Source organism: Mugil cephalus, chromosome 3 (assembly GCF_022458985.1).
Source record: "Mugil cephalus isolate CIBA_MC_2020 chromosome 3, CIBA_Mcephalus_1.1, whole genome shotgun sequence".
Classification (NCBI taxonomy): domain Eukaryota; kingdom Metazoa; phylum Chordata; class Actinopteri; order Mugiliformes; family Mugilidae; genus Mugil; species Mugil cephalus.
In genome coordinates this window covers 20930708-20957149 of record NC_061772.1, presented here as the reverse complement: position 1 = coordinate 20957149, position 26442 = coordinate 20930708, and the positions used below count along the sequence as shown (strand labels likewise).

The 26442-nt window shown below is 41.8% G+C and overlaps 2 protein-coding genes across 2 annotated transcripts; one reads left to right on the top strand and one right to left on the bottom strand.

The window, feature by feature from the left end:
- Positions 1-1903: 1903 nt before the first annotated feature.
- On the top strand, positions 1904-9797 carry LOC125005672 (cellular retinoic acid-binding protein 1). The gene is made up of 4 exons (XM_047581188.1): positions 1904-2067; positions 3813-3991; positions 4359-4472; positions 9193-9797. The coding sequence occupies exons 1-4, from the start codon at positions 1998-2000 to the stop codon at positions 9241-9243; spliced, it is 414 nt and encodes a 137-aa protein (XP_047437144.1). The 5' UTR covers positions 1904-1997; the 3' UTR covers positions 9244-9797.
- LOC125005671 (paired amphipathic helix protein Sin3a-like) lies at positions 9601-26410 on the bottom strand. The gene is made up of 21 exons (XM_047581187.1): positions 25020-26410; positions 22200-22410; positions 21750-21944; positions 21411-21517; positions 20963-21278; positions 20586-20837; positions 20322-20474; positions 19724-19879; positions 19396-19482; positions 19173-19291; positions 18709-18934; positions 17963-18079; positions 17565-17803; positions 17279-17462; positions 16512-17094; positions 16261-16430; positions 15865-16038; positions 15673-15765; positions 15290-15384; positions 12837-13044; positions 9601-11656 (listed from the first exon to the last, which is right to left on the bottom strand). Exons 2-21 carry the CDS (start codon positions 22386-22388, stop codon positions 11438-11440), a joined length of 3882 nt encoding a protein of 1293 aa, XP_047437143.1. The 5' UTR covers positions 22389-22410; positions 25020-26410; the 3' UTR covers positions 9601-11437.
- Between the last annotated feature and the right edge of the window lie 32 nt (positions 26411-26442).

Sequence of the window (26442 nt, the reverse complement as noted above, 5' to 3'; positions counted from 1 at the left end):
ACACAACAGTAGGAAAGTGGTCACAATGCTGTGGCTGATTGGTGTGTACAGAAAGAGGTCATCTCAAATACACTTAAACTTTCAGAAAATACATCAGTATCGTGCCTCAGGGGGTTGCGGTGCAGTTAATGCGTTTCCTTGATGTTCTTATAACTGTGGGGCGTCCATACATCTTATCGGAGGTGACGCTCTGACACCAAAGGTCATATCTCATTATGTCGGCTAGATAATGAGATGAAAGTATCTACTGAGGGAAGAACACTTTGTTTTCAGTCACTGTTTTGTAGGAGTTGACCACCAGATTTATTTCTCAATTAGTTCAACCCACATGACGTAAAGAAATAATCCAGTCTTTCATGCTTCTTTTTTTTGTGAGTAAACAATTGAATTTACAATATATTTACTTCTATTTTAAAAGGCAGATTAAACCTTTGAAGGCCAAACAGCGATTCACACAAATGCTTAAATTCTTATTAATCGAGGCGACAGATGGCAGCAGACGACGCTTTTCATGCTCCTCGCACATCCTCAAACTTCCAGTTCTGGAAACGAAGCCGACAAACAGACCTAGCGATGAATGAAACGCACAAGGAGGCCCGGTGAGGACGGCGGAGGCCTTCTTTGAGCTGACATTTCCTGGTGGGATGACAGAGTGCTCCCTGTTCTGCTCTAGACATTAATTATCAAGCCGTGTGTGGAAGGCGCTTTGTCAAAAAGATTGATGAGGGGGGCAGTCGGAGAGAGGGAACCAATCTGACTTGGCCTGGGTTAGAGGAAGGGCCTCCCGTTCTCATGGGATGTAATGGTGGTAACTTGATTGGTGGTGTGATAGTCAAAGGACTGGAAGGGGCTGTATTGAGGAGGCTGAGTTGTGTAATCGTCTTTTAAGAAAAAAAAAAGTTGCAGATGGAGGATCGGTGATGGAAAGTCTTTTCTTTGTTACGGAAATCACGGTCATTTATTTATTTCATCTTTAAGGGACGTACTTTGTTGTTCCTCTCCGTGCTTCGCCTGATATTATGTCCTCAAAGGGATCCATAAAAAGGTCTTCTAAAGTTCACTTTAAGTCAATTCAAGGCGTCAATAATCTGACACGGTGTCCAGGTATATTAGGAAAAAGGACTTTTGCACTACAAAGAGTGTAACTTTGGAAGATGCCCTCTTGATCTCACACTGCTGCAGCCTCATGAACTTTAGCATGCGTCTGTGCACAGGACGTGGATCTTGTACCTGATTTCTTCCACTGAAAACCTCTTCGGCGTTTGATTGTGTTTTATTCAGAGGCGGCACGGAAAGTAGGAACGCCTCCAGATATTATTTTTTATTTGATTTGCCCCAGTTTGCTCCCGATGATGGAGCAGAATGGAATTTCTTTTTTTACAGTGTTCAAGCTATTCAGGAATAATTCCAACATTTATTGTCCTCATTTACTTTTTACTACCAAAGAACTCAAAAGATAAAAGAAAACGAGGAAAACAAGAAAGCAGCACACTGGCTCCACTGGACCAAAAACTAAATCTGTCTCCATGAGTAATTAATTACAGTTAAGAGAAACAACTTAAACTTAATTAAATCTGCTAATTATCCAGGTTAACAGTACCAGGCTGAATTCAGATGTGAGGAGCGCATTTCCACTAAACCCTCCAGTAGATCAAACGGCTGAAGCTCCTGATGAGAAGACCTTCAAACTAAACAGAAATGTACGGTCATTACCAGATCACCCTAATCAGAACAAAGCACAGAGGACACATGTGCATGGAGGTCTCTGTAAATGTGGTGAGTTGAGGGGAGGAGAGGAGGAGGAAGAGGTCGAGGGGGTTTGGTCTGCTGTGTGGGATCATTACACACAGGGAGGAGAAAGACAGAGAGAGGGAGGGAGGGAAGGGAGGGAGGGAAGGACGGACTGAGGGAGAGAAAGAGCCTGAAGAAAGGCAGCGGAGGAGACGGACATCGGGAGGCGTCGGCTGACACACAATCAAAAACCCCAACCCGAAACAATGCCGAATTTTGGAGGCACCTGGAAAATGAAGAGCAGCGAGAATTTCGACGAGCTGCTCAAAGCTCTGGGTGAGGACAAATCTAGTCGTTCTTATGTGAAGGTGTGAGCACGTTTTGGCCAAATGTAATGCACTCATTAGACTGCAATCAAGGGTTACTTCTTGAGTGCTGCTGAGTGAATCGTTCTCAATTTTCAAATTTTCAAACTGCTTCACGTCTGAGCTCCAAATTGGAGCAAATTATCTTAGAGTGACATTTGAATAAATGAATGAAAATATATGTGATCTCCACTAATTCAAGTCTCTAAATGTCAACTCTACGTTTTCTTTGCTGCAGTTCTTCCATTAAATGTAGATAAATTTATCCCTGAAACAGTTTTAATTTCAACAAAAGAGAACAGTCTTGTTGCACTGACAGTTTTCCCAAGAGGAAACGGACTGAAGCGTCCTCTCATCCAAGTGTTTTCACTGCGACGGTGAGAATTTATGGTTTTTCCGCACGTCTCTTTCCCAATGTACAGGAGAGTTTAACAGCACCGACATTCCTTCCTCTCATCACCTTGTCACCATGCCCTCCATATTTGCAACATCTGCTGATAACAATCTCTGCTGCAGCTGCCTTTTATTATCATTATTATTATATTTTTTAAATGAGAAAGTCAACGGATTTCCACCGTGGCGTCTCCTGACGGCTAAAAACCGACGTGTTTCCTCTGAGGGATGACTCTGTCTGAGACAGACAGGTTGCTTTCACCTCTGTGCACTCCCCTGGAAAATACACAGAGCATTAACTCATTATTTTCAGAACATTTCCAGAAGCAGAGAGAGGAAAAAAAAAATATTATCCAGCGTCAGTCAATGTGGAGAGTAGGTTTTTAACTTAAAGGTGAAAATTCAGCTTGGTTTTATACTTGTACAGTAGGCTCATCTGGTCAGCCATAACATTATCCAGTTATCCTGGCACCTGGGATGTATCAGGCAGTAGGTGAACACCTCAAAGCTGATGTGTTCGAAGCAGGAAAAATGGGAAAGCGTAAGGATTTGAGCAAGTTTGACCAGGGTTATATTATCATCTCCAAAACTACAGCTCCGTGGGGTGCTCCTGGTCCACAGTGATCATTACCTATCCAAAGTGGCCCAAGGAAGGAACTGGCAATTAGGTCATGGGCGACCAAAGCTCGCAGACTCGTGTGGGCAGTGATGATTGGCCTGTGTGGTCCGATCCAAAAGACGAGCTACTGTTGCTCAAACTGCTGCACAAAAGCAGCGACAATGGGCACAAGAGCATCAGAACTGGACCACGAGGTAAAAGAAGAAGGAGGTCCGGCAGAATAATGCACCCTGCCACGAAGCAAAACTGGTTCAGGAATGGTTTGAGGAGAACAAATTCCCCTGAATCCCCCAAATCCAATCAAGCATCCGTGGGATGTGCTAGACGAACAAGTCCGATCTATAGAGGCTCCGCCTCGCAACTGTGTCAGATAGCTCAGCAAACCTCCCGGGGCCGAGTGGGTCTAATGGGTCAGGGCTGATTTGGCAGCAAAATGGGAACATGAGCATCAGAACCAGATTAAGGAGCAACGGGAGAAGGTCTGATGAATCATGTTCTCAGGTCACAAGGATGGATGGATAGTTTATCTGGAGAACACCCTGCCTCGCCGTTACTACGGCGATGTGCTCGGTCTATAACAAAGTGCAGGTCAAAGTAACATCCACGCAAGTGCCAGAACCCAGACTCTCCAGAAGATCATGACGCTGTTTTGAAAACAAACAATGTTCTTCGTTTGACCAGTTTTAACGTTGCTGCGCTTTCAGGTGTGAACGCCATGCTGAGGAAGGTGGCAGGGGCGGCCGCATCCAAGCCCCATGTGGAGATAAGACAGAACGGCGAGCACTTCTACATCAAGACCTCCACCACGGTCCGCACCACGGAGATCAACTTCGTCATCGGCGAGGAGTTCAACGAGGAGACGGTGGACGGCAGGAAGTGTAAGGTAACTAAATTAACGTCTCAGCTCCAAGATAAGAACACACACATTTGGAAGTGCATTTAGTTTCATGCGTTCAGTTTCAAATTCCCACTTACACCTTAACCTGAATCGCCATTAAATGGAATAGAAAGACTCTGCTATATTAAAATGAGCCCACACTTAAAACCCAGTGGCTGCTGAGAGAATCTAAAGGATGAAAAAATAATAATAATAAAACAAGGGAAAGACTGATGATATCTTAAATAGTGACAGGATACAGAGATAAACACACGGCCCCCACTCACATCTATCACTTATTATACTGCTGACATGAAGGTGCAACTGAGGGGATAAATACAGAGGACCTCATTAAAGTGCTACATTTCTACAGAGTTTGGCCACTTGGGAAACAGAAAACAAGATTTACTGCAAACAGACTCTTCTGAGCGGGAACGGGCCGAAGACCTTCTGGAGCCGAGAGCTCAAAGGAGATGAGCTCATATTGGTGAGCAGTCGTTTTTCTTTTTAAAGTTTACTATATCTAGAAATAAAACAGCGGATAATAAAGAGAGAACTGAATGTAGTTGTAGAGTGTATAAAACATGCATTGTAATCCAGACACGTGTCTCTCGTCCCATCAGTCCGGGGGAAGGATTATCAACACAGTGAGTCGAAAAAATCTCTCAGCAGATGTTGGGAGGTTTTTGTGAAGTGGGATGAGGTGTCAGATCTGGAGGTGGCTCTCTTTTATTCACATCGGGGAATTTTCTTTCCGCCAATAAGAAAATAAGGCCACGGAGCAGCTACAGAGATCGGACGTGTTTTTAAAGAAAATAGACGGACAATTCAGCAATTCAGAGTGAGTCTCTGAAAGAGTTACTGGCTTGATTTCTCTCTTTCTCTCTCTTTCTCTCTTTTATTTCTGTAAAATAAATATGAAACCAAAGCACAAAAGCCTGGAAACGTAGAGAAAAGGGATAACAAAGTCCAATTCTAAAGCTAATTAATTAAGAAGATATGTCTTGTTAAATTATGAGACAGACTATTTCCTGGCCGGGAGGAGTTATCTTCTGCAGTTCTCAGTGATCATCTGAGTAATAAACCCAAAAAAGAAACTCAATTTTCCATCTACAAAATAGGTGTTGAGTCATATAAGCTTTTTAAAATCCCATGAGTCTGGGAAGTGAGTCTTTTGGCTTTTGGTTTGTTGCTCATAAAAAAAAAAAAAAGAATGGAAATAAGGGATGAACAAAACTTTTCTGCCTTTAGCTCACGTCTTGAAATCTTAAGGTTAATTAGTAAAACTGTTTTTAACAACCTTTTACAGTTCTTTGCACTAGTTAAACGGGACCGACGCACTCGTCTAACCCTCGGCTGGAAGCAGATTTAGGATAATTTCCCAAATGCCGATAGTCATGCCTGCACATTTACTACTGAGGCAGAAACCAAAACTAGATCGTGGGTCAAGAGAGGTGGTGACACCAGATGTGAAAATGTTAAATGACAGTAATTTTCTAAAATACTCTGTAGTTCCTGGGAAAAGTTCTCAACGCCCATAGTGGCTTGGAAACGCTGTCCGTTTCTCACATTTCCTTCAGTTCCCAACAAAGGGTGTGGATAAACACGACGGTGCCTGTGAGATATCACATTATCATGATGTTTTTTTTTGTGTGTGTGTGTGTGTGTGTTTTGGGGGATTTTGTAGCATAAGTCTGAAATGTGGATCTACTGGCTGTGATCCAGTAGATCCACATTTATTATAAATTATAAAAAGAAACGAGTGACTGAATATAAAAGAAAATCATTTGTTACAGTGCAGAGCAACACCCACGCATTCAGAGGCTCCGCAGGGACACCCATTCTATATTTCAAAGGAATAAATGAACATTTAACTGCGCTCCGTGATCTTGCATCCATCAGTAACACTTGTGCCTCAAGTTCCTCGCTATTTAAAAATCGCAGAAACTAAGCAGTTTTTCCTGTAAACATCTGGTGCTGGATTTATTGGCCAGATGGACATCAAAGCTGCGTCCAGTTTGGCTTCAGTGACTCCGGCTCTGCTCACAGGCAATCAGGGAAACATTCAAAGAGGGGCGGTCATTTGGATTGGCTGCAGGTTTTCGAACGTGAAGCTAAACTTTGAACTGATCGAATCTGTTTTTTATTCGAGACGAGGGCGTGTGCGTCTGTCAGTGCCGGAGTGATAGACCGTAATCTGACAAACATGTGGGAATGAATCACTGGACAAAACCGCGACTCTCCAAACAAAAGGGCTTCGGGCGATACCAGCGAAGAGCGAGAGGCCAGACGGAGCCCCAGCTGGTGTGGGAACAGTGAACAGGTCTATTGTTTAGATTTTAACGTCACTTAGATCAGAGATACACCGATCAGCCACGACATTAATTAAACCACTGACAGGTGAAGTGAACAACATCGAGCATCTTGTGACAATTAAATGTTCTGCTGGGAAACGTTTGTACCTGGAATTCGTGTGTATGTTCATGTACCACACACCTAGACCAGAACCAGAGACCCCCACCCCTTAGAAATGGCCACACACACATAAAACAGTTTAAGAACAACTCAGAAAAACATGAAAAAAAACACAAGGTGTGGACCTGGCCTCTAAAATCACTAGATCCCTAACTGATCAAGTGTCTGTGGGATGAAGTGGAACAAGCCTGGTCCACAGAGCCCCCTCCCCTCAACCTATAGGACCCAAAGGCCTCCACTAGCAGCACTGTCACTGACACCACAGGACACCCTCAGAAGGTCCACGTCCATTTTCTGATGAGTCACAACTGTTTTGGAGACACAATGGAGACCTGCACAATATTAGGAACATCTTCATTTTTTCATGTTTCTTTTTTTTTTTATTATTTTAATTGTTCTTAAACTGTTTTTGTGTGTCATTGCTATGGGGGTGGGGGCACCTGCTCTGGTCTAGGTGGTTGGTACACATCTAAGTAACATCCACATGAATGCCAGGTCACTTCTCTTCCAGTGGTTTTAATGATGTGGCTGATCAGTGTGATACTTTTTTATTACTCTCCACAGTAAATCTGTTTGGAAGCAAAATCCTCCCACGCTCCTGCAGTAAATGGACAGACTGGATAAAGGTTACTCCACTTAGAGTTTATCAGCCCCAAAAACTTACAATGTTAACAACCTCCTGATTTTTAAATCCTTCAACTTAGCCTCCATTAAACTGATCGAATGCGCAATATCCCGCACCGTGCTTATTCATCTTGGACGAACTAAAAGCAAACACATTCCCTCTTCTGCTAACATGAGTTCACTCGCTGCTCGCTGAAGAATGCGATCGATCTTTCGGTATAAACAGGGGGAAGAAAAAAAAAAGATCCACATAAACTTGAATAAAAGCACTGGCCAGCAGATGAGGGAATTAGGCTCTTGGGGAGAGATGGATGGATGTGGAGCTTAATGAAGACAACATGTGGTGGCTTACCGCACTCACTGTGGTCCGGGATGGGTGGACTGTAACGACCATTTAGGGAGTCTACAGCAAAACGGGGGAAAGGATAAATGCTCGACTCTCTTACTTGTCTTTTAGCGAGGGGCCTCATCTACATCCTTTACATTTCCAACCAATAAATATTGATTTGAGAGGATTAATGAAGTCCTGCATTGGCTACTTTATGATGGGACTGGAGCCAGGTGAAATTGCGTGTCCGAGATGGCGTCGGGGGTGGGGGGGTGAACCGAGTGTGTACGTGTCCTCTCGTGGGCTCTAATTGGCCTCATTGATCACACTGCTGAGAAATGCCACTGGACCCCGGTGTTACCTCCAGTTAATGTCTCCCTCGGCATCGCGCCACGTGCCAGATGGAGTCGCCTCGGCTCCATTTTTCACATCTCCGGCCGGCTTTCCCGTCCCGTCCCGCCACACCACGCCACGCCACACCGCACCGCCTGAGATAATGATGATGTGTGGCCGTACACTCGTCCATAATGGTGAGCCCCCTGGGACTCCCATAAATCTTCGGGGCCTGGTCACATCCACCAATAACCCGGGGCATCCAATGATTCGCGCAGATCTGGACATGAGCTTTTTGTCACGTCTGTTTCTGTAGCAAGCGGAAAATTAGGTCCTCATCTCAGCTCTTTCATGTAGCGACTTCAACACATGAGACTAAGAGTGAAAACCCGGTCAAGTTAATAATAATTGGAGGGAATTGAAGCAGTAATTACTTGAATGGCAGTTTGTGCATTAGTTAAGATGATGGTTTTGACTGGAAAGGCTTTGATCCGGAAAAGGGAACAATCCATGTAAAGGAGATGTACTTACGTGTACAATTTTGTATTTGCAAGGAGAAATATTGGATTGTGTAAAACAATTTTAACCCTTTAATGTTCCCCTGAGTTGTATATGGGATAGAATTAGCTTTTTGGATCACAACCAGCAAATTTTTGCAAAACAAAACAAAAATGTCAGACCAACTTTGATTACTCAAGAACAATACCACTTTTGTGATAGAAACTTCAGAGTGTTGGCTTTCAAAAGAGACCAGGACCACGCATGAGCTCCAAAATCAACAGCATTCAATTTATTTTGGGTACATCCTAAATAGGGTTTTTTTTTGTCAAAAGGCTGGAATAATAATAGGTTAATGAACTTTTATTTACAGACCGAAACTCACATTCGCCACTAGATTAAAAGCACTAAACGGTGACGTGAATAAAAACAATGATCTCATTACGTTGTCTTTTGGGAATCCTGGGCATTGATGCAGATACACTGATACATACTGTCATCTGAACATTGCTCAGGTGCCCATTGTTGGTGCATTTAGCAGCAGACAGGGGTCAGATGTATCAGTCACATTATGCATCAATGACCTCCATCGCTGGTAAATTGGAGATGTTCTGACCTAGAGGTCGAGCCATAAAAATGTTTGTCCTTATCCAAGTACTGCTCCTCATTTCGAGTTATGACAAAATGTTCACTTTCATCATAATGGTGTTGATATGGTTATATTATGGTTGATATGTCTTTTATAAGTTGACAAAAAGTTCAGTCTGGATTTGTGACCTTAAACCTACAAACTATTAAAGTTTATGGTTTGGTAGTATAAATGCTTGTGTCTCCTTTGTTGTCCTAGTGACCCATGCACTGTCCAATAAAATAAAAGTGTATAAAAAGCGAGAAAATGTAAATGATTCACGTTGACGAGATGCCGATCCGGTGTCATTTTTCGTTTCAGATCTTTGGTGCCGATGACGTGGTCTGCACACGGGTCTACGTGCGGGCGTAAGAGGAGTCCACGTCCTTCCACATTCAAGCTTCCTCTGAAAAATGACCCGTCAACGTGACTAATTCACTAACAAGAATTCACATTACATCTCCAATAATATGTTTTGGTAGTAATATGCCAGGGTGTTGCACCTTTGTGTAAATCACAATTTCTAATTCCTCACATTTTTGTATATTTTTCCATTTCCTTTATTTTTTGATTGGTTTGATTTTGTTACTAAACGACAGGAGCAGTCCAGACATCACCTGCTGAACAACTTCAGGGCGCATGTTTAGATAGGTTTTTAAATCATAATAATGGTCCACAACATAAAAAAAAAAAACCCACAGACATGAAAAAGTAAGCGGTGAACTGAGATTCTTTCTACTCAAAGGATAGTTTAATGGCAAACACCATACTAACACTCATGTACATCATAAAAGTCAAGAGCAGAGACACAATAAACGAGGTACAAACGATGTCTTTATGTACAATCAGCTCCCTCCGAACTTCCTGTGGTATTCTTCTTTGAACACGGTGAATATAAAAATAAAAAGCCAAGTAATAAAACTGTTCCAAGATTGTCTGGAGCTGGTTACTGACCACTGCCTTAAACTGAGGGTGACATTTTGTTCAGCAGCTTCTTTTCGGTCTCAGAAGCACATCTATACCAGTGTGTTTGTCTGCGTATGTGAAAATTATTAAACCGAATGGTTTTTAGGTTAAATTTACCAGAATCTATTTGCTCGTTCAACGTGGAACACACTTTCCAGCATTTAGTGTGATGTAAATCTATCTTTCAACTTAGCTACAATATCTACAACAGTGCCAATTCCAACTTTAATAAACCACAGGGAGGAAAAGGCAATAAAAAAAATCTTTACGGCCTTCCTTTAAGGGCATACAACATTCACATTTGTATTAAAGCAGGAAATAAAAACTGACAGGTTGATAAACTGCAACTGAAGGAATTATTGCTTATTTTCTTGATCTTTAAACTGTACACAAGCCACGCGGCTGACTTTCACGTATAGACGAGAATACGTCAGTAAGTGTTTATCTTCAACACTGGCCGTAGAAAAACGAACACAACTCGCTTAGAGTTCTCCTTGGGGGTTCGTTGTGCCACTATTGAACCTGTTAATACGGGTTCTAGTCATTTTTTTTTTTTTAAGGTTTAAATACAACAAAAAGTACTGTTAAGACTTCAGTACTTTGATAGACGGACATGCAGTACACTATTCTGTCAAAAAGGAGAAACTGCCGCTCAGCTACATTCAGTCATCTTAAAACCACCAGTGATACTTACGCCTGAAGGTAGAAAAAAATGCACGGAAAAGAACTGAAATCACATCAAAAATGAGAACTTTCCTACCAAACAAAGACTTCAGGGACAACACAGACCAAAAAAAAACAAAAACAAAAACGAATAAAGGTCTCTAATTAACAACCTTTGGTAAAAAAAAAAAAAAAAAATGTTAATAAAAATTCTCTTCAACCTCTAGCTAAAGATCGATAGTATGTGTGTTAATGTACGCTACACATCGAGGATATCCAATAAAAAAAAAAAAAGAAGATATAAACAGTATATTTACACAACGTATTTGGGCAATCATAAATTATTGTACATATGGCTGGCATTGTACATCCACCCAGCGGTCGGCAGACACGTCGAATATGCCGCAGGAATCAAAAACATTCACAGGCTTTACAAGTTTACAGCTGGAAGTCCGATTATACACATTTTTAAGGAAGGTAGCCGGTACTGGTTGTTGCTACCTAAAGAGAAAATCTGAGGTTGTTCAGTTTTCATTTCTCTTCACATCTGAGCGGAGTTTTAAGAAAATCTTTAACGTGTTTTCTTTATCAAACTGCACCAAAGAGAACCTTTAAAGAGATATTTATCTCACGTATAAAACAACTAAAGAGGTGGGTTTTTCTACTGTATGGATTATCGACATCAACGTGTCATTCTTCGTTCAGTGTGAGTCATCAAGACTTAAACTTCAGTAACTCCTGTTAGATATTTGTTGCAGAACTTGCAGTGTAAGCTCGAAAGGTGGATTCCTGAATGATGTGTGTGAAGTGGAAAGTTTTACATTTGAATCACGGATCAACAACCTAAAAACATGTTGGCAACTCAATCCGGTCACGGCGGGTTGGAGAACTCATCCCTGGCAGTTTGTTGTGTGAAGACTTTATGGAGAGGCGTGTACTACAGTGTTCTGTACTTCACCCGGTACTTGTTGATGTTGAGATAGTGGAGGACCTCGGGGGTGCAGGTGGTGGTGCAGGACAACTGATCTTCTTGTCCGTCTCCCATCAGCCACTTGCGGCTGTTGGTCGCCATGTCACTGGTCACGTGCTCCTTGGCCCAGGAGTCCAGAAAGGCCTGGAAGCGCCCGTGCAGGCGAGTGTTCACCCGCTGCTGGGACTGAAAGACACAATCAACCAGAACAACACGGCTCAGCACAGGAAAGGAAACGGTTTATTCTGCGAGTATAACATCAAGAAACTGATCCTTTGGGAACTAGAAAGAAAATTCCTTCAAATTTTCCAAAGAAACCAGCAACCTTAAGAGTCATTTGTACATTTATTTATGGTTTTCTATAATAACAACAAATCAAATTCAAACATTCTCACACAGTCAGATACACAGTAAAGGGGTAAAGTTTAGCATGGCTAAATAGAACAGCAGCAAAAAAGGCTAAGCTCATGTCTTGGTGGTCGAAAGTCACACAGTTTTGTGGTGGCACCGTATTTTTTCCTCCCTCTCATACACCATCGACAACTTCATCATTACACATTTAAATGTGCTGAATCTCCTCTTCTCCGCGGATGCAGAGCAGCTCACGGATCTCAAGTACTTGCCAGTACGCTACCACGATCGATAGAAAACTGCCATATCGCTGTACAAGCTGTATGTAAACACAGCCGCATGCGCAGTTCACATCGAGTTTCCCCGGTGCGATTTCCTGAACATGACATACAGCTTATTCACCTATGCACTTCCATTAACAATCGTGCAACAACACATTTGACTTGTTTAATTGAAAAAAATTGACAAAAATCTCTGCCCTTCCGAGATTGGTCTCTTATAGGAGTTGACCAAAACTTTGCTCTGTTTTTGAGCTGCTCGCAGCCCTGGAGCTTCTACAGTGACACAGTCCGACAGGCCGTCCAGTGACAGGCAGGTACATCAACGTCATCATGTAAATCAGTGGATTGACGCAGCATTCCTGTTCACATCGGAGCCAAAGTGAGCCAATAAAATCCTGGGTCGATTGTGGGTCGAAAACTAAAAATCATCTGACTGCAGGGTTACTATGCCATAACCCAATAGAATAATCTTTATACAATACAGTATAATCTGAGACAACATTCTTCCTGTTAAAAGTTGGTATCAACCAACATCATGAGCGATCCGATCACAATTGGCAAACTGCAGACAAACTGAGGATGCATTTCAGATCGGACCACTAACCGAACATCTGATGGCGGTCTGGGTCGTTTCCCTTTAGTTGTGTGAACACACCAATAATGTCCTAACCACGTGTTACAGACACATTTCTTTCAGCCACAGTAAAAGAAGAACAACTCTAGGCTGTGCCTACCTGATGAGCCCGTGTGAGCGCTGTGTGCCTGTACATATAGTCCTCTGACTTGCAGACATACACCATCTTGTAGGAGTTCAGCTTGAACATGCACTCCATCTTCAGCTCACTGTTGCCGTCCTGCGATTTGTCCGAGGGGCCCTTGGTCATTCGTTCCTGCTGCAGCTGCTCCCATCCTCTCTGGCACTTTCGTATCCTTCTCAAATTCCTGTTGGCCAAAACAGATTTGCAACCATGAATAACACTGATTGACTGCTGAAGAAGAAAAAAAATAAAATAAAATAAAGAAAAAAAAAACTCTTGATCACCCCACACATCGAAAGAGTGCATCACACTTACAGAGAAACTTATAATGTCACTTTTTTTTTTTTTTTTATTGGTATTTGACAGTTTTAAAGCCGTGGGGATGTGATCAGTCACAATACGCATGAACATAAGCAAATCTGTGAACAGTATAGTCAAATTTGAGAGGACTGTCCCTTTAAACAATTAATTTTAAACCCATGCATCGAAACTCACCATCAACAGGGTTAATTAGTTAGGGAGTCAAATCATTCGTGGGAAATGTTGATCTATAAGAGCAGCAGAGGCAGCAGTCATAATAATTCTGTACAGTGCACTTCCGTTGCACATTATTCACACCTAAATATGTTTGGCAAACAAAATTAATCCCAATTTTGTGCAGGTAACAAAAAGAGAATGCAATTATTCACCCCACCTGAATGAAAGTTTTAAATGTGTACTTACCACAGAGGGTACAGGTGAGCGAGGACTGAAACCATGAAGCATTTTTTTGCATTCAGGGCTCCACTTAAAAGACATGACAGTGAGGCCAATTTCAAGTAAAAACCGTTAGAAACAAACACTAGAAAACTGCTGCCTGACCAGATACCAATCCAAAAATATGAGCTGAGGATACTTTGATGTGCACATACTTTCACCAACAATGTACAGAGTGTTATGATCGTGAGATGAAGACCCAACACAACTGGAAAAGAAACTGCTGGAATTTCACTGCCAGAGGAGATTTTTGTGAAGGAGGGCGAATTCTTTTGACCTCTTGTGCTGCTGGTCTCTCATAGATTTGATGAAAAGGAAAAAAAAATAAATAAAAATAAGACAGGATGTGGGTGAGCCCACTGATAAATCATAGTTTAGTACCAGATTTATGCAATGGGTTAAATAAAAAGAAAACTAAGAGCAGGTCTTTGCGCTTTAAAGTATTTTTGAAATGTTTATGGTAATGGACAGCCATCTCAAAAGAAACAAAAAAGCACCAAGAAGAACAACAGACAGGTTTTAATGTGCAACACTCATCTGGAGTGGACACAGCCACGCGTTCATGCACAGCTCTGAGGTGTCGGGAAAGAAATACACCAACATATGAACATACAATTTAGACAATCATTTTTATTTACAAACCCTACTCCTCTGTACAAGTGTTGCAGATAATGTGCTTGACCAGAGTTTTAAAAAAACCTATGAGCACTAATCTGTCGAACCAGTGGAAAATCTCACCAACAACAAAAAGTTGCAACGGGAGTGCACTGTCTCCACTGAAAATGATTACAAACATAACACTGAGTATAACAGACTTAAACAAATGGACATTTGAACATTTACAGTTGCAAACAGTGATTAAGTCACATACAGGACCTTTGATCTGGATACAAATCACAAACAAAGGGCATGATGATAGTGTAGAAAAGGAAACTGTGACTTCCCTGTCCTCTCTTAACAAAGTCTCTTAGGTTCTACACAAGAGCATCAGTCTCTCAAACTCAGGTAAAAGACATCAGAGAGAAAAAAAAAATGAAATAAAAATGACAAAAGTGGAACCCATTTGTTTTACTTTTAGCTTGTGCATTAGCTGACTTTCGTTACACAATGAAAACCATCATCTAAATTCAATACAATGTCAATAATCAAACCAATGATTCCTCTTTGCTGTCTAAGGTGAAAAATTCAAAACCCACAATCAAGCCAAAACCATCTTAAAAAACCTTACTGACAATAAATAAAATTCCCATTAAAAAGGAACTGAATCAATGAATAAATAAATTGCATTTTAAAAGATGACCATGTAAAGTGCAATCTTTCATGTGAGGCAGAGGTCAGAAACTGAAAAGATGATGTTTACAGCCAATGACAATCTAAACAGTGACTGCAAGTAATCCACGGCCACCGTCCAACAAAGTCTTCATAACTTCCTCAAACCTTTCGTTGTTTGTCCTTTACTAAAAGAGCTCTTATGTCCACATTTACGATTAGAGAAAGTTTTCTAAGTCAGGCCTGTGCTGAAGTGCCACTGTTTCTATCTCTATCTCTGAAATTGAGTTGTATTTGGCAGCTGGTTTGGCTTGTCAACAGTGGAGTGGCTGATCAGCTGACTAGAGCCTCGGGACAGAAGCTTTAAGTGTGCAGACAAGAGGGAGACATGGCTGGAGCCTCACCTGGGGAGAAACACCGGCTTCTGGGCCAGATGCTCACGCAGCTCTGGGGAAGCAGAATCCGAGTTCAGGTACCTGCCCACATAGTCTGACCACCTCTGTGGAGAACGAAGCAGGAAAAAAAAAAAACATGTATTTCTAATAGAAAATTACGATTTACAGCGCACATAGACTGGACACTGTACTGAAGAAGAATGGATGTTATGGTATCTCAAATTTCCAATAGTTGACCTTTAATCCCAATTTCCAATCTAAGAATATTAGCCAGTATTTTTACTGTTTCAGTATGTTTTCCTAAAACACAGGTAAGCATATACCAGCAAGATTATCACAGCTAATGAGTTACTGTCTTTATATAGTGTATGCACTCAAATTACAAGTCGTACTTCTGCATCTGCTGGCTCATCGGAGTTCTCCTCTTCCGTGTCCAGCAGCTCCATGGCCAGACTGACGGCTCCTCGGCTCTTCACGAACATCAACTGAAAAACACAAAAGCATCAAAAGAAATTTAACGAGAGCGTTCGAAACGGTTTAGACGACCCGCACAATATCAGAATTTATTTCTCGGCTTTTGGCACCTTGAAGCAGTTGTCATCTGACATGAGCTGCTCTGCTTTGCGCTGGTAGGCCCCCTCTGCTGTGGCCCTGGACGTCTGCGTGGACAGCGTGCCTCCCGTGGCTTTGTTGGCACATTCGCTCAGGTACATGTCCGTGACACGCGCACACACATCGTCAGTAACAAGGTGCTGGAGCTGTGGAAACAACAGAATTTGAAGCAGCGCATTTAAAAGTCTTCTCATGCAACAGAGGACTGGTTTGGTTCTCGTGTCTGAACCAAAGAAAGACAACATTGACGATGACACTAAAGCGAAAGGAAAACAGAGAATAAGTGGGTCATGTGGTGGCCTGAAGGAATTTAACTTAACAACAGAAATGAAATGCTCAAAGCAAACGATAAGATTAATTGTGCTGACCTGCCGGACAATGCTTTGTATGAGTTTGTCCATGGTGAAGGCAACGTAGGCATGGATAGTAAACATTTCTCTCAGGGAGTCCTCATACTGGGCAGGCTCCATGTTTCCATCCAAAAGATTACGCACCATTTCCAGAAACACTGAGTAATAGTCCTCTACATCAACATCCACTACAAAAAGAGAATTGTGAACGCGTTAGTCATGTATAATTCCAGGACATGAGTCTAAATCAGGCTTCAGTGATAACTTACTTGGTTCCTTCATCTTCAGCTGAATCGCTGGATTTTCATTTTTCTCCCTTTTGAGGCCGAGCACTTCTCTTTCCCACTCTCGCTCACGTGTGTCTTCCTCAATCTGCTTCTCGGCCTGCCCGTAGATCCGCAGCAAACGCGAGCAGAGGATGTGGTGAAGACGAAGGAAGGTGTACCAGTAGTTGTTCACGAAGAACAAGTTATAGGCTTCATCGGTGCCCCGCAGCTTCTGAGCGGCCGTGTTGCTGAACAGGAGCTTGGATTTGGAAGGGCTGCTGCCCGGCAAACCGTTGTGCTTCTTGGGCCCGTCTTGCTCCACCTCCATGTCTTCTTCCTCCTCTTCCTCCTCCTCCTCCACATCAGAGAGCTCCCCTCGCCGTGCAAACAGCAGGTCGGGAATGAAGTGGTGGATGATCTGCTTGATCTTGCACTTGTCTTCTTTCTGGATGCCCACTTGTCTTTTGACGTGGTGGATGATGAGGGCAGCGGCGTCCTCCAGGATTTGGCTGTCGTCGTACGTCAGGTTCATGTGTGGGCCGCTCGGTGGCGGTGCAGCGGTTTCTTCTGATGATCGCTCCTGGCGCTGTGGGGACGCAAACAAGTAACATTTTAGTAAAACCAGATGTGCCCCAGTGAAATTATAGGATAAATGACGCCGCAAGATTTTAGGTGACCAATAATTAGTCCAAGAGTATGTTTACTTTTACTGATCCATTCTTTTTTTCTAGAGGAAAAGTCTCTCTAAACATGTTTGTTGTATAACTTACATCATAATATAACGTCTCAATTTCATTGAGCAAGGTCTTTGAACGCAAGACTTTGGTGTCATTCTGCTTGAAGTTTATCCCTTGGTGGTCGAGTGACTTCAGGTAATATTTTTCATTCTGCTCCCGCCAGATTTTGTTGAAGCCCCTCTGAGCTTCTCTCCACTCTTCCTCCTTCATTTTTAATCTGAAACAGCGACAAAAAAAAAAACAATGATTTGCAAACTTGTATGATTCTAACATTTGTTACGTGACCAGAGGTAGATAAGGACTGCGATGAGACCATTACCTTTTTAGCACAATGGGAACAGACACAGCGGGGTTTTTCTTGAGCCCATCGATGATGTCTGGGGCTTTGTCCCCGTATATCCTTTGGATAGCTTTGCGGTGAATGACCTCAGAGGAGCCACCCATCGTGTTGTCCAGCTTGAAGCGCAGCTGCTCCTCGGCCGACATGCGAGAAAGCCTCCGCTGCACTGTCTCCAGGGCTCGAATAGTTGCAATATTGGTTTCCAAAACAACATCCAGCTAAACGGGATGAAATCACAGTAAAATTATGAGATCAGATTTCTGAAGATAAGGCTTGCAGTCTTCGGATACCCGAACAAAATGTTACACGAGAGGAAATTATGCACATAAAATGAAACGACCTAAAGTATGTGTGAGCGAGATTAAAGTGTTCCTCACCTCAAAGCGCTCATCCTCACATCTGTAAATGTGTTCCTCATACTGAGTTTTCTTGGAGCTCACGAATGTGGAGTCCTCGGACCATGATGGAAACGACACCCATGTGTCATTCAAAACCTGTAATGGGACATTCAGTTGTCTTTAAATTTCCAGCAAAGTATTCGCATGACAACGCAAACATGCAGTTTTGTTTAACTGCCAGCAATGCACCACAAAAGGCAGAAAAGTAATTGATTAAATGAAGCTGTATAAAAGGATTGACATTCCAGTTTAAATGAGAAAAAGAGATTGTGGTTGGTTCTAAACCTGTGGTGCATTACATATAAAAGGAACATCTGTATGCAATGAACACAACACAAAATAATCTGCTCTTTCTCTTATGAAAGATTAAAAGTTAAGTAATATATGAGTAGATAATTAAAAGCCAAACAGTAAGTAATAGACAATAGTTATTACAGTTATTTAAAAGTCAATAATTATATTTTGCAATACTACTATTATATAATTAATAAAGAAAGAAAGAAAGCATATGCCAAACAAGGTATTAATTATTAACTACTATCCATACATTTCACATGTACCAAGCGCATCTAGTCAAATGTTCAATTCAGCTCCATCTGAAGACAACATCAATTCCTATCCAATTACACTGACAGAAATATCGACTAGATACTACTGTGAAAGAGAATAAACAGATTACCATGTTAAAAATACCTTCAATAAGCAGACTTCCTTCAGTGACTCACCTCTCTACACAGTGGCGTTCTTCCTGTGCACTTGGGCTGCTGGTAGCTCTTGGGCAGTGCTCGATAGCTGGACCCCAGCCTCTTGCAGGAAGCGTAGTCGATCTCCATGGCGATGCCCTCTGTTGCACGCTCTTTGGGCAAAGTCTCTGCATGGCTGGACTCTCCGTGACTGGACTCTCGGTAGCCCAGGAAGTTCTTGAACCACGTGAAAAGCTCTGGGAATTTTCTGTCAGTCAGGGCACAATATAAATAAAACACACCGTTAATAGTGAGGCTTGGAGTCACACACAGACAGATCAAACATTCATATTTCCAGAAAACATAAACTTCATTTGGTTATTTAATGTAATGCATAAAATCAAAAATGGTACATGTCATTCAAACATATCTCTGTTACACCTGTTTGTAACTCAAGTGTCATGTTGTACATGACACTTTAGCTGCATGTGCATGTTTAAACTCACCCAAGAAATGGAATAACTAACTGGACCAGCTCAGTGCGTGAAATTACTTCCTGGTTGAAGATGTGCAGACACCGCAGGAAGTTGTCATACGCCTCAGAGCTCCTCAGAGCCTTCTTCACCTGTTGACAAAAAAGTAAATGAAAATTTATTCATGTCATAATCATTTGAAACACATTTTACTGCAGGACTTTAAAATATTAACAATGAATAAAACATCACTCACCTTCTCAAAGAACATGGTTTCGGTGCTGGTGCTGTGTTTGCTGACTTCGGCCATGCCATGGTCCTTACCCATTATTTTAAGTTTCTTCTAAAGGGTATAAAGAAACGACAAAGTTGCGATTACTCCCAGCTATCGAAAGCTTTATTTTGAAGATGGACAATGAACCTTAGCTAAAAACAATAAAGTTCATTAAGATTCCATGTTTCTGTTTTAGTTAACTTAATGTTGTGGTCTGGTGGCCACATCGTGTAAAATGCATTTTAAGTAATACTTTTTAACATCTAGTCTAATCTCACTGATGACTCTCTGCATGTGTAGAGGTGTGTACCTTGACAGGGGGTGTGACACCCACTCCAGCGGGTCTCCTGAGTGGCAGTCCGTTCTGGCTCAGCCTCTGCTTGTTGTTCAGTATGGGTCTCTTCACTGTGCCGCCATGATCGTTCCGAACCGACTCTGCCCTGTCTGGTGTAGTCTTACCCAGCAGCTGAAAAGAGGACAGCACATCATAACCTCATCAAAAATTACATTTATTTCTATTCAAGGTAAGAAATGCACAGAGTTCTGGCAAAATAAGAAGCAATGATGGTACTTAAAGAATACGGCATGACCAAACGTTTATTTCGTTGAACTTCACATTCCCGCCAATACAATTGATTTTAAATATTTATGGGCCGTCCACTGTAGCAGCTATAATAATGACAAGTCTCCAAAGGACTCTAACTTAATTTTACTCACCACAAGTGTTAGGGAGGTGTTATGAAGTAGCATAGGTTTTTATACAAAGCTACACAGTGAGTTACTAAAACCAACTGAAACCAAAGAAACACACTTTCGTACTGGATTCCTCTGCTAAGAACAACAGCCACGTTTAGCTTAGGTCACAGTGAAATTAGCCCCTCTAAGTGATAGGGTTTTCAGAGACTCACCATGGAGCTGTTTGCATCCGGCAGGAACTGTCCAAACTCTGACAGCAGGTCCTCCTGGTTCTTAAAAAGCCTTGCCACTTGGGTGTAGACCTCCTGCTCAGTCAGTGCTGGGGTGTAGTTGCCTCCTGCCTCCTTAGCATTTCGTTGTTCCTTCTGGTCAATTCCAAAAAGAAGAAAAGTGATTTATTTGAAAATCATGCAAAATACAACTGTATAGTCATATATATTCTACAATGTCATTTTTACTGGTGTGCATTTCCTTACCTGGTAAGTGTGCAGGATTTCCAGGAAGGCTTTGTAAATGTCTGGCTGACCCTGGAAGCGGTTCTTGATCTTGTTAACATAATTTATAGCATGGTTGAACTCCACAGGTTGGTTGTTCTGGAGAGGTGGCCCACTGGATGGCGTGCTGCTGACAGGAGTGTGGGACTGAACTGAAGGTGAGCGTGGTGAGGCATAAGATGGGATGGATGGATTTGGCTGGCTGGTGGGTGTGTGGGCTGGAGACTGAACTGGCTGTTAGGGGGAAAAACGACAGTGCACAAGGAGGTTATGACATTCGTCTGTCTTGAAAAAGAGATCGGTACTAAGGTCATGTAATGCACATCAACTCAGTGACAAATACAGAATATATATTCTACCTTGCTGGTTTTGTTTGGAGCAGGTTGGGCAGCTACAGGTGGGGTGGTGGTAGTGTTTGAACCAGGCTGTGGCAGATTCTGATGCTGGTGGTGGGTCACGGGTTGGGTAGGTGCTCCACTTACGGGTATGTTCTGAACAGAAATACCATGTGGGGTGATGTAATGGATCTGGCCTGGCGTGGTCACGTTGACCAGATCGTTGGTTTGAACCTCAATCTTATATCCAGGTGGCAGGAAAGTGTTAAACCCCATAATGAGGTCTGGGTGGCCCTTGAAGAGCTGGGACACCCGGTTGATGACTCCAGGAGTGTCTATGCTGTAGAGGCAGAGTGAATAATGTTGCTTTAGATTGTGTGTGATTCAACTGAGTGCATGGATGCACTGATTTGCATGTTAGATGTAGAAATTTCACACAACGGAAAAAACATAAACTTAAATTAGAACTCACCTTTGAGACTTGAACTCCTTCATGATGTCAAGGAAATCATTATAAACTTGTGGCTGATTCCCAAACTGCAGCTTAACTTGATCAAGATAGGACAAGGCATCTTCAACCTACAAAGGAAAACATAAGAAATTACTGGAAGAAGCTCTTGGCTAAAACAGATGTTCTGCAACATCTGAATGCTGAATAAATAATTAAATAATAATAATAAATCAGGGGAAAAATGTTTCAGGTGCCTTTCAGTTTAATATTAGACCTCTTGCTTTGTGCAATATTCTACAGCATATCAAATGTCAACACACTTGGTCTCAACAGAAGATTTTAAAATCCATGTAGAGATACCTTCAGTCGCTGAAACTGCTGCTGTCCTTGACTCGAAGTCATGGGTGCAGGTGGATGAACATGGCCTTGGACCACTGCAGGACCTTGTGACTGAACTGCTAGGGTGTGTGCGTGGGGACCAACGTGGGGGGCAGTACTGTTGTGTCCATGTGCATGTCCATGTCCACTCGTAGTCTGGGGCAGTGTAGGCACCGTCTACGATTAAATATATCGGAGATTTAGATAAATCACACTGAATAAAAGAACAAAATAAACACTGAATTGTGGAAGATTTAAAAACAAGAACCAAATTATTTTCTAATAAACACAAAGATCTGAGAGTCAATCAGTCACACTCTGCAGTAACTTTTGTCTTTTACGACCCAAATGATCTGTAAATACAAGGGTTTTTGTTCCTTCTGACTCGTATTCATACATACACTAAGACTGAGGTCAATATAATCATCATACCTGGTAGCCCTGGGGGACAGAATACTGGATGCCAGTTGATGGCTGCATGCTGTCTGCAGCTCCCTCTGTCACAGTAGTGGCTGGGGCTAGGGCCCGGTGCTGGAAGCTTTCTGCGATACCTTGAACTGGGGGCCGGCGTGATTGCTGTTGCGCAAATATTGGTTCCTGGTCCTCCACACGCCTCTTCATTGTATACACATGCTCAAAGAGGCTACAGAGTACAAACACAAAAGGACAATAAACAAACAGTTGGCATGGATGGATAAATTGCATTCTTTAACAGTGTGCAATTTTATTTTGCAATACAGAAAAACAAAAACACTGTTGTGGTGCAGGCTGTAATACTTCAACACATCACTATGAAAAAATCATTTAAGTTTTTCAACTGATTTAATTCATCTATTTCTTTGAATGAGTTTCACAAATTTCCAGTACATCAACTTCATCTAAACAAGTTATTTCCTTATAGTTTGAGGTAGAGTAGTCTTTATTCACAGATCTGTTATTCTAATAAGAAATAAGCCCATCACTGCCTCCTAGGCTTATAAATTTAAAGTACACCAACTTCACTGCAAGCTATGTACTGATGTGTATAATAAATTACTTCTAACTGTTTTAGGTACTGGTTATGTTCTTATGACACACACAGAAGTAACTAAAAACAAATGCAATATAACCTCCTGAAAAATAACAGAATGTTTTTTTATAAAGTGTGTGCCTTTTTTTGTTTGTGTCAGAAAGATGCAATTTTTTCATGAGAGTAAAATAAGAATTCAAACCAAAAAATACTTTAATCGTCCCCTGTTCAGTAGTTTCTACACAAACATACACAGACATCAACATAATTTAAACTTAAAAGAAGAAAATCAATTGTTAAATGTTATGTTACCAAGTGTCTAGGAGTCAGGCTTTACACAGAAAGTAATTTTTGTATAATTAAGCTCTGAGTGCAACATTAAGATCCGTCTCATAATATTTCCGTAGTGTCACTGTAGGGAGACAGGTTAAAAGGTAAAAATGTTTGGTGAGAATCTGTCAGAACTAACACTGGTGTGTAACTTTTCTCACAGTAATAGACCTTATTGGTGTATTTAAATTGGCTTAAAAACCACTGCGGTGACATTAACATATTTAATGTCAATGTTTATTTTAAATTCAGCCTATGCATATGCCTCCAGACTTACTGATCACTGAGATCCAAAATGTTTGAATTGTTCAGTAGAGTGGCTGTGGCAGCTGGTTAGGGACCGTCTTACATAAGGCATTCCGGAGCAATGAAGTTACCAGAGCTATAATTATTATTAATCACTAAAATATGACAATGAATGATTTAAATACGCATTTAATTCACCCGATTATTTTAATCGTTATTGCTTTAAAGAAAGTTATGTCTGACACACTAATAATTATCCACAACGTGTCCTATGATTTGTTCTGGGGGGAGGTGGGTATATGTGTTCAGTTTTTACTATTAACATTTTATATTTTATTTTATTTTTTGTAAGCATATCAAATATGGTGATTGCATTGCACCTACGAGACGTGTAGTTAATGGCTTTCCGCACTATCTATACGCTTTCCTTTAGAAAATTAATTCATTGACGCTCCCTGAGCGAACGTCATTGCATTTGGTCATCGGAGAGAGGGCAGACATTGTGAAGCCTCGCAGCTTCACACATCCACCTCCTATTTCGGAAAACACGGCGGCTGAGCGTACGGTCTTCAGTCGCCGAGATCGTGTTTGTCGCATATCCAGCTTCATGTACTCTTTGCCGAAGCGCGACGCAAATACGACAGACAGTAAAACGGCAAGAAATTAGTCGTCTGGCGATTAAAAAAAAAAAAGCGAGCTAATAATTTTTTTTTTAGCTGCGAGCCAACATTTGCTGGCGTGTAGGCGCTGTCTCTCGCTGCCTTTACCCCCTCCCCCTCTCTGACAAACACCGAGCTTTATCCGTTTTCGGCGAGCCGACCGCTTTCGCTTGTCTGACGTTGACTTTTGTCCGAGCTTGAAGTTTCGTGGCAAGCGAGAATAACACAAAATAACACACGGTCGGTTTGTCGATGTCGGGTTGCCGCTGAAAGTCCTCGGTTAACACGGGACTTTTTTTTTTTTTTTTTTTAAACATTAGACGAGCTAAACGTGTTGGCGACAACTGACGTTACCCTCCTCGCTGGGTAGAAGACGTCGAAAAACCTGCTCAATTAACCAAAGCTGACACCACGACAACACAATCGGCTTAATAGTTTGAAACATCTGGGCTACTGGTACGCTAGGGTGCCGTAGTTAAATTAAGCTGCATGGTCAGTAAATCATTTTGACCATGCTAACTGGTTAGCCCAGGAAGAACCTCGGCTAACTAGCAGGCTAGCGCTTAGCATGGCTAACACTAACGTCACAAAACGTCAAGTTCAGCCATAAGTTCGATTAAAAGAGTCTTGTTTCCTACACAAACTGCTTCTTTGGCCGTGGCGCTTGTCTCAGAGAAAGGCAAAGAAATCTGACATACTAACTGCAAGAATAAACGTTGTCAGGTCAGCCCGCTTATCATTAGCCTGACAGCTATTTCATGTTAGCCTCACCGACGACTAGCCTGCTAAACTTATCGACGCTAACGTAGCCGCCACTTCAACACCACGTTATTTTACCAGAAGACTGACACATATCAACGCGTTAAAGGTCACAGCACAAAAGCAAAAATTGTTCGCTCGTTATTTTGTCTGTTCGGCAAGGTTATGTAGCTGCTAACGGATTGCTAGCACAACAACCAACCCCCATCACCCCTTGGTTAGCCAGCTAGCACGACTAGTTTAACTTACCTCGAGCAACTGCCGCCGGGTGTAACGGATCCCAGAAACCCGCTACTCGTGCATTCACCCGGCGGTGATAAGAAGTGAAGTCCTGGAAAGTGGTCGCAAACGGAAATGTCAAAAAATGAAATTGGCCGTAGTGGCTATGTCGCTAACAACAGTGTGTGTGTATGAAGCGGTGTTACCCGAACATAGGGGCGTGGCTACCATGAAGGAAGACAAGGCCCCTCCCACTCGGAACTGCGATTGGTGGGCTGTGCAGAATGAAAACAAATACAGTAAAGGCAGTGGGCCAGTATCTTTGGTTAAAGGCGTCTGGTTAGTTTATTCCCATGCCAAGTGCAGGTTTATTTGCACTTTAAAGAGTTGCCATTTTAAATGCCATAGAAACAGGACTTCACTGTATTATGTACCGAATATTGCACTGTTTAATGCTCACTTTATCTGCATTTTGTATCGCCTAATTTACCATCTGCAACTTCCTTTAGTGTATTATGTTCACAGCACCTCAGTCATTGTGTATACCTTGCTCACTCACGTGTGTATACTATGGTCTCATACATGGTTAGATGCTGAATTGCATGTGCACTGACAATAAAGTTTAATCTAAAATGTGTGCACTATGAACTACAAGACATACAGAGTCTTAAAGTCACATTACAGACGTTAAACATAAACCAATCTGCAGAAACATCTACAATATTTGGCTAATATACAGTATATGGTCTACACAGTAACAGCAACAAACATCTTCTTAAAAAAAAAAAGTACAGCTCCAAGCACTCCCCTTTGACCACAAAGGCATAAGAACAGGGGGAGGTTCTCGGGAACATAAGTAGTTGGGTTGTTTACACTCAAATAGTTTGATTTTCATATTTTATTGTTTCAAAATTGACGTTAATGTAATATGTCAATTTAAGATATAAATTTGGAAATGTGAAAGACATGAATTAGTGTTTGTAACAACAAACAGCATAACTAATTACTACTCTTTACACTTTGTACCGATGTGTGTCACTGTTCTATCGCCCTCTGCTCCTGCAACACTGTATATTTCCCCACTGCGGGATGAATAAAATGTTGTCTTTTTGTTTTTAAGAACCAAACCTGGCATTATTTAAGAGTAAAGTATTGGTTAGCCCACCTTGTTCACATATTCTCTTTTAAAGAATTTTATTGTTGCTGTTGATGAGGAGAGCAGTTCTGAGCACAGCTTCACTTTTTTTTTTATCTATACGGGATGCAGGTCTGTCAGATTAATGTAAGCATATTCTGCACCTTTCCTCTGACTGGCATACAAATACTGCATTATACGGTGCATTTAAATAATCAAAATGACTTCAATGCAGATTGACAAGAAATTTGCGTTGGTCAGCTCTCCCCACACTGTGTTTCGTTCCCTGTCTCTTTCCACTACTTTCCCTCTAAAATA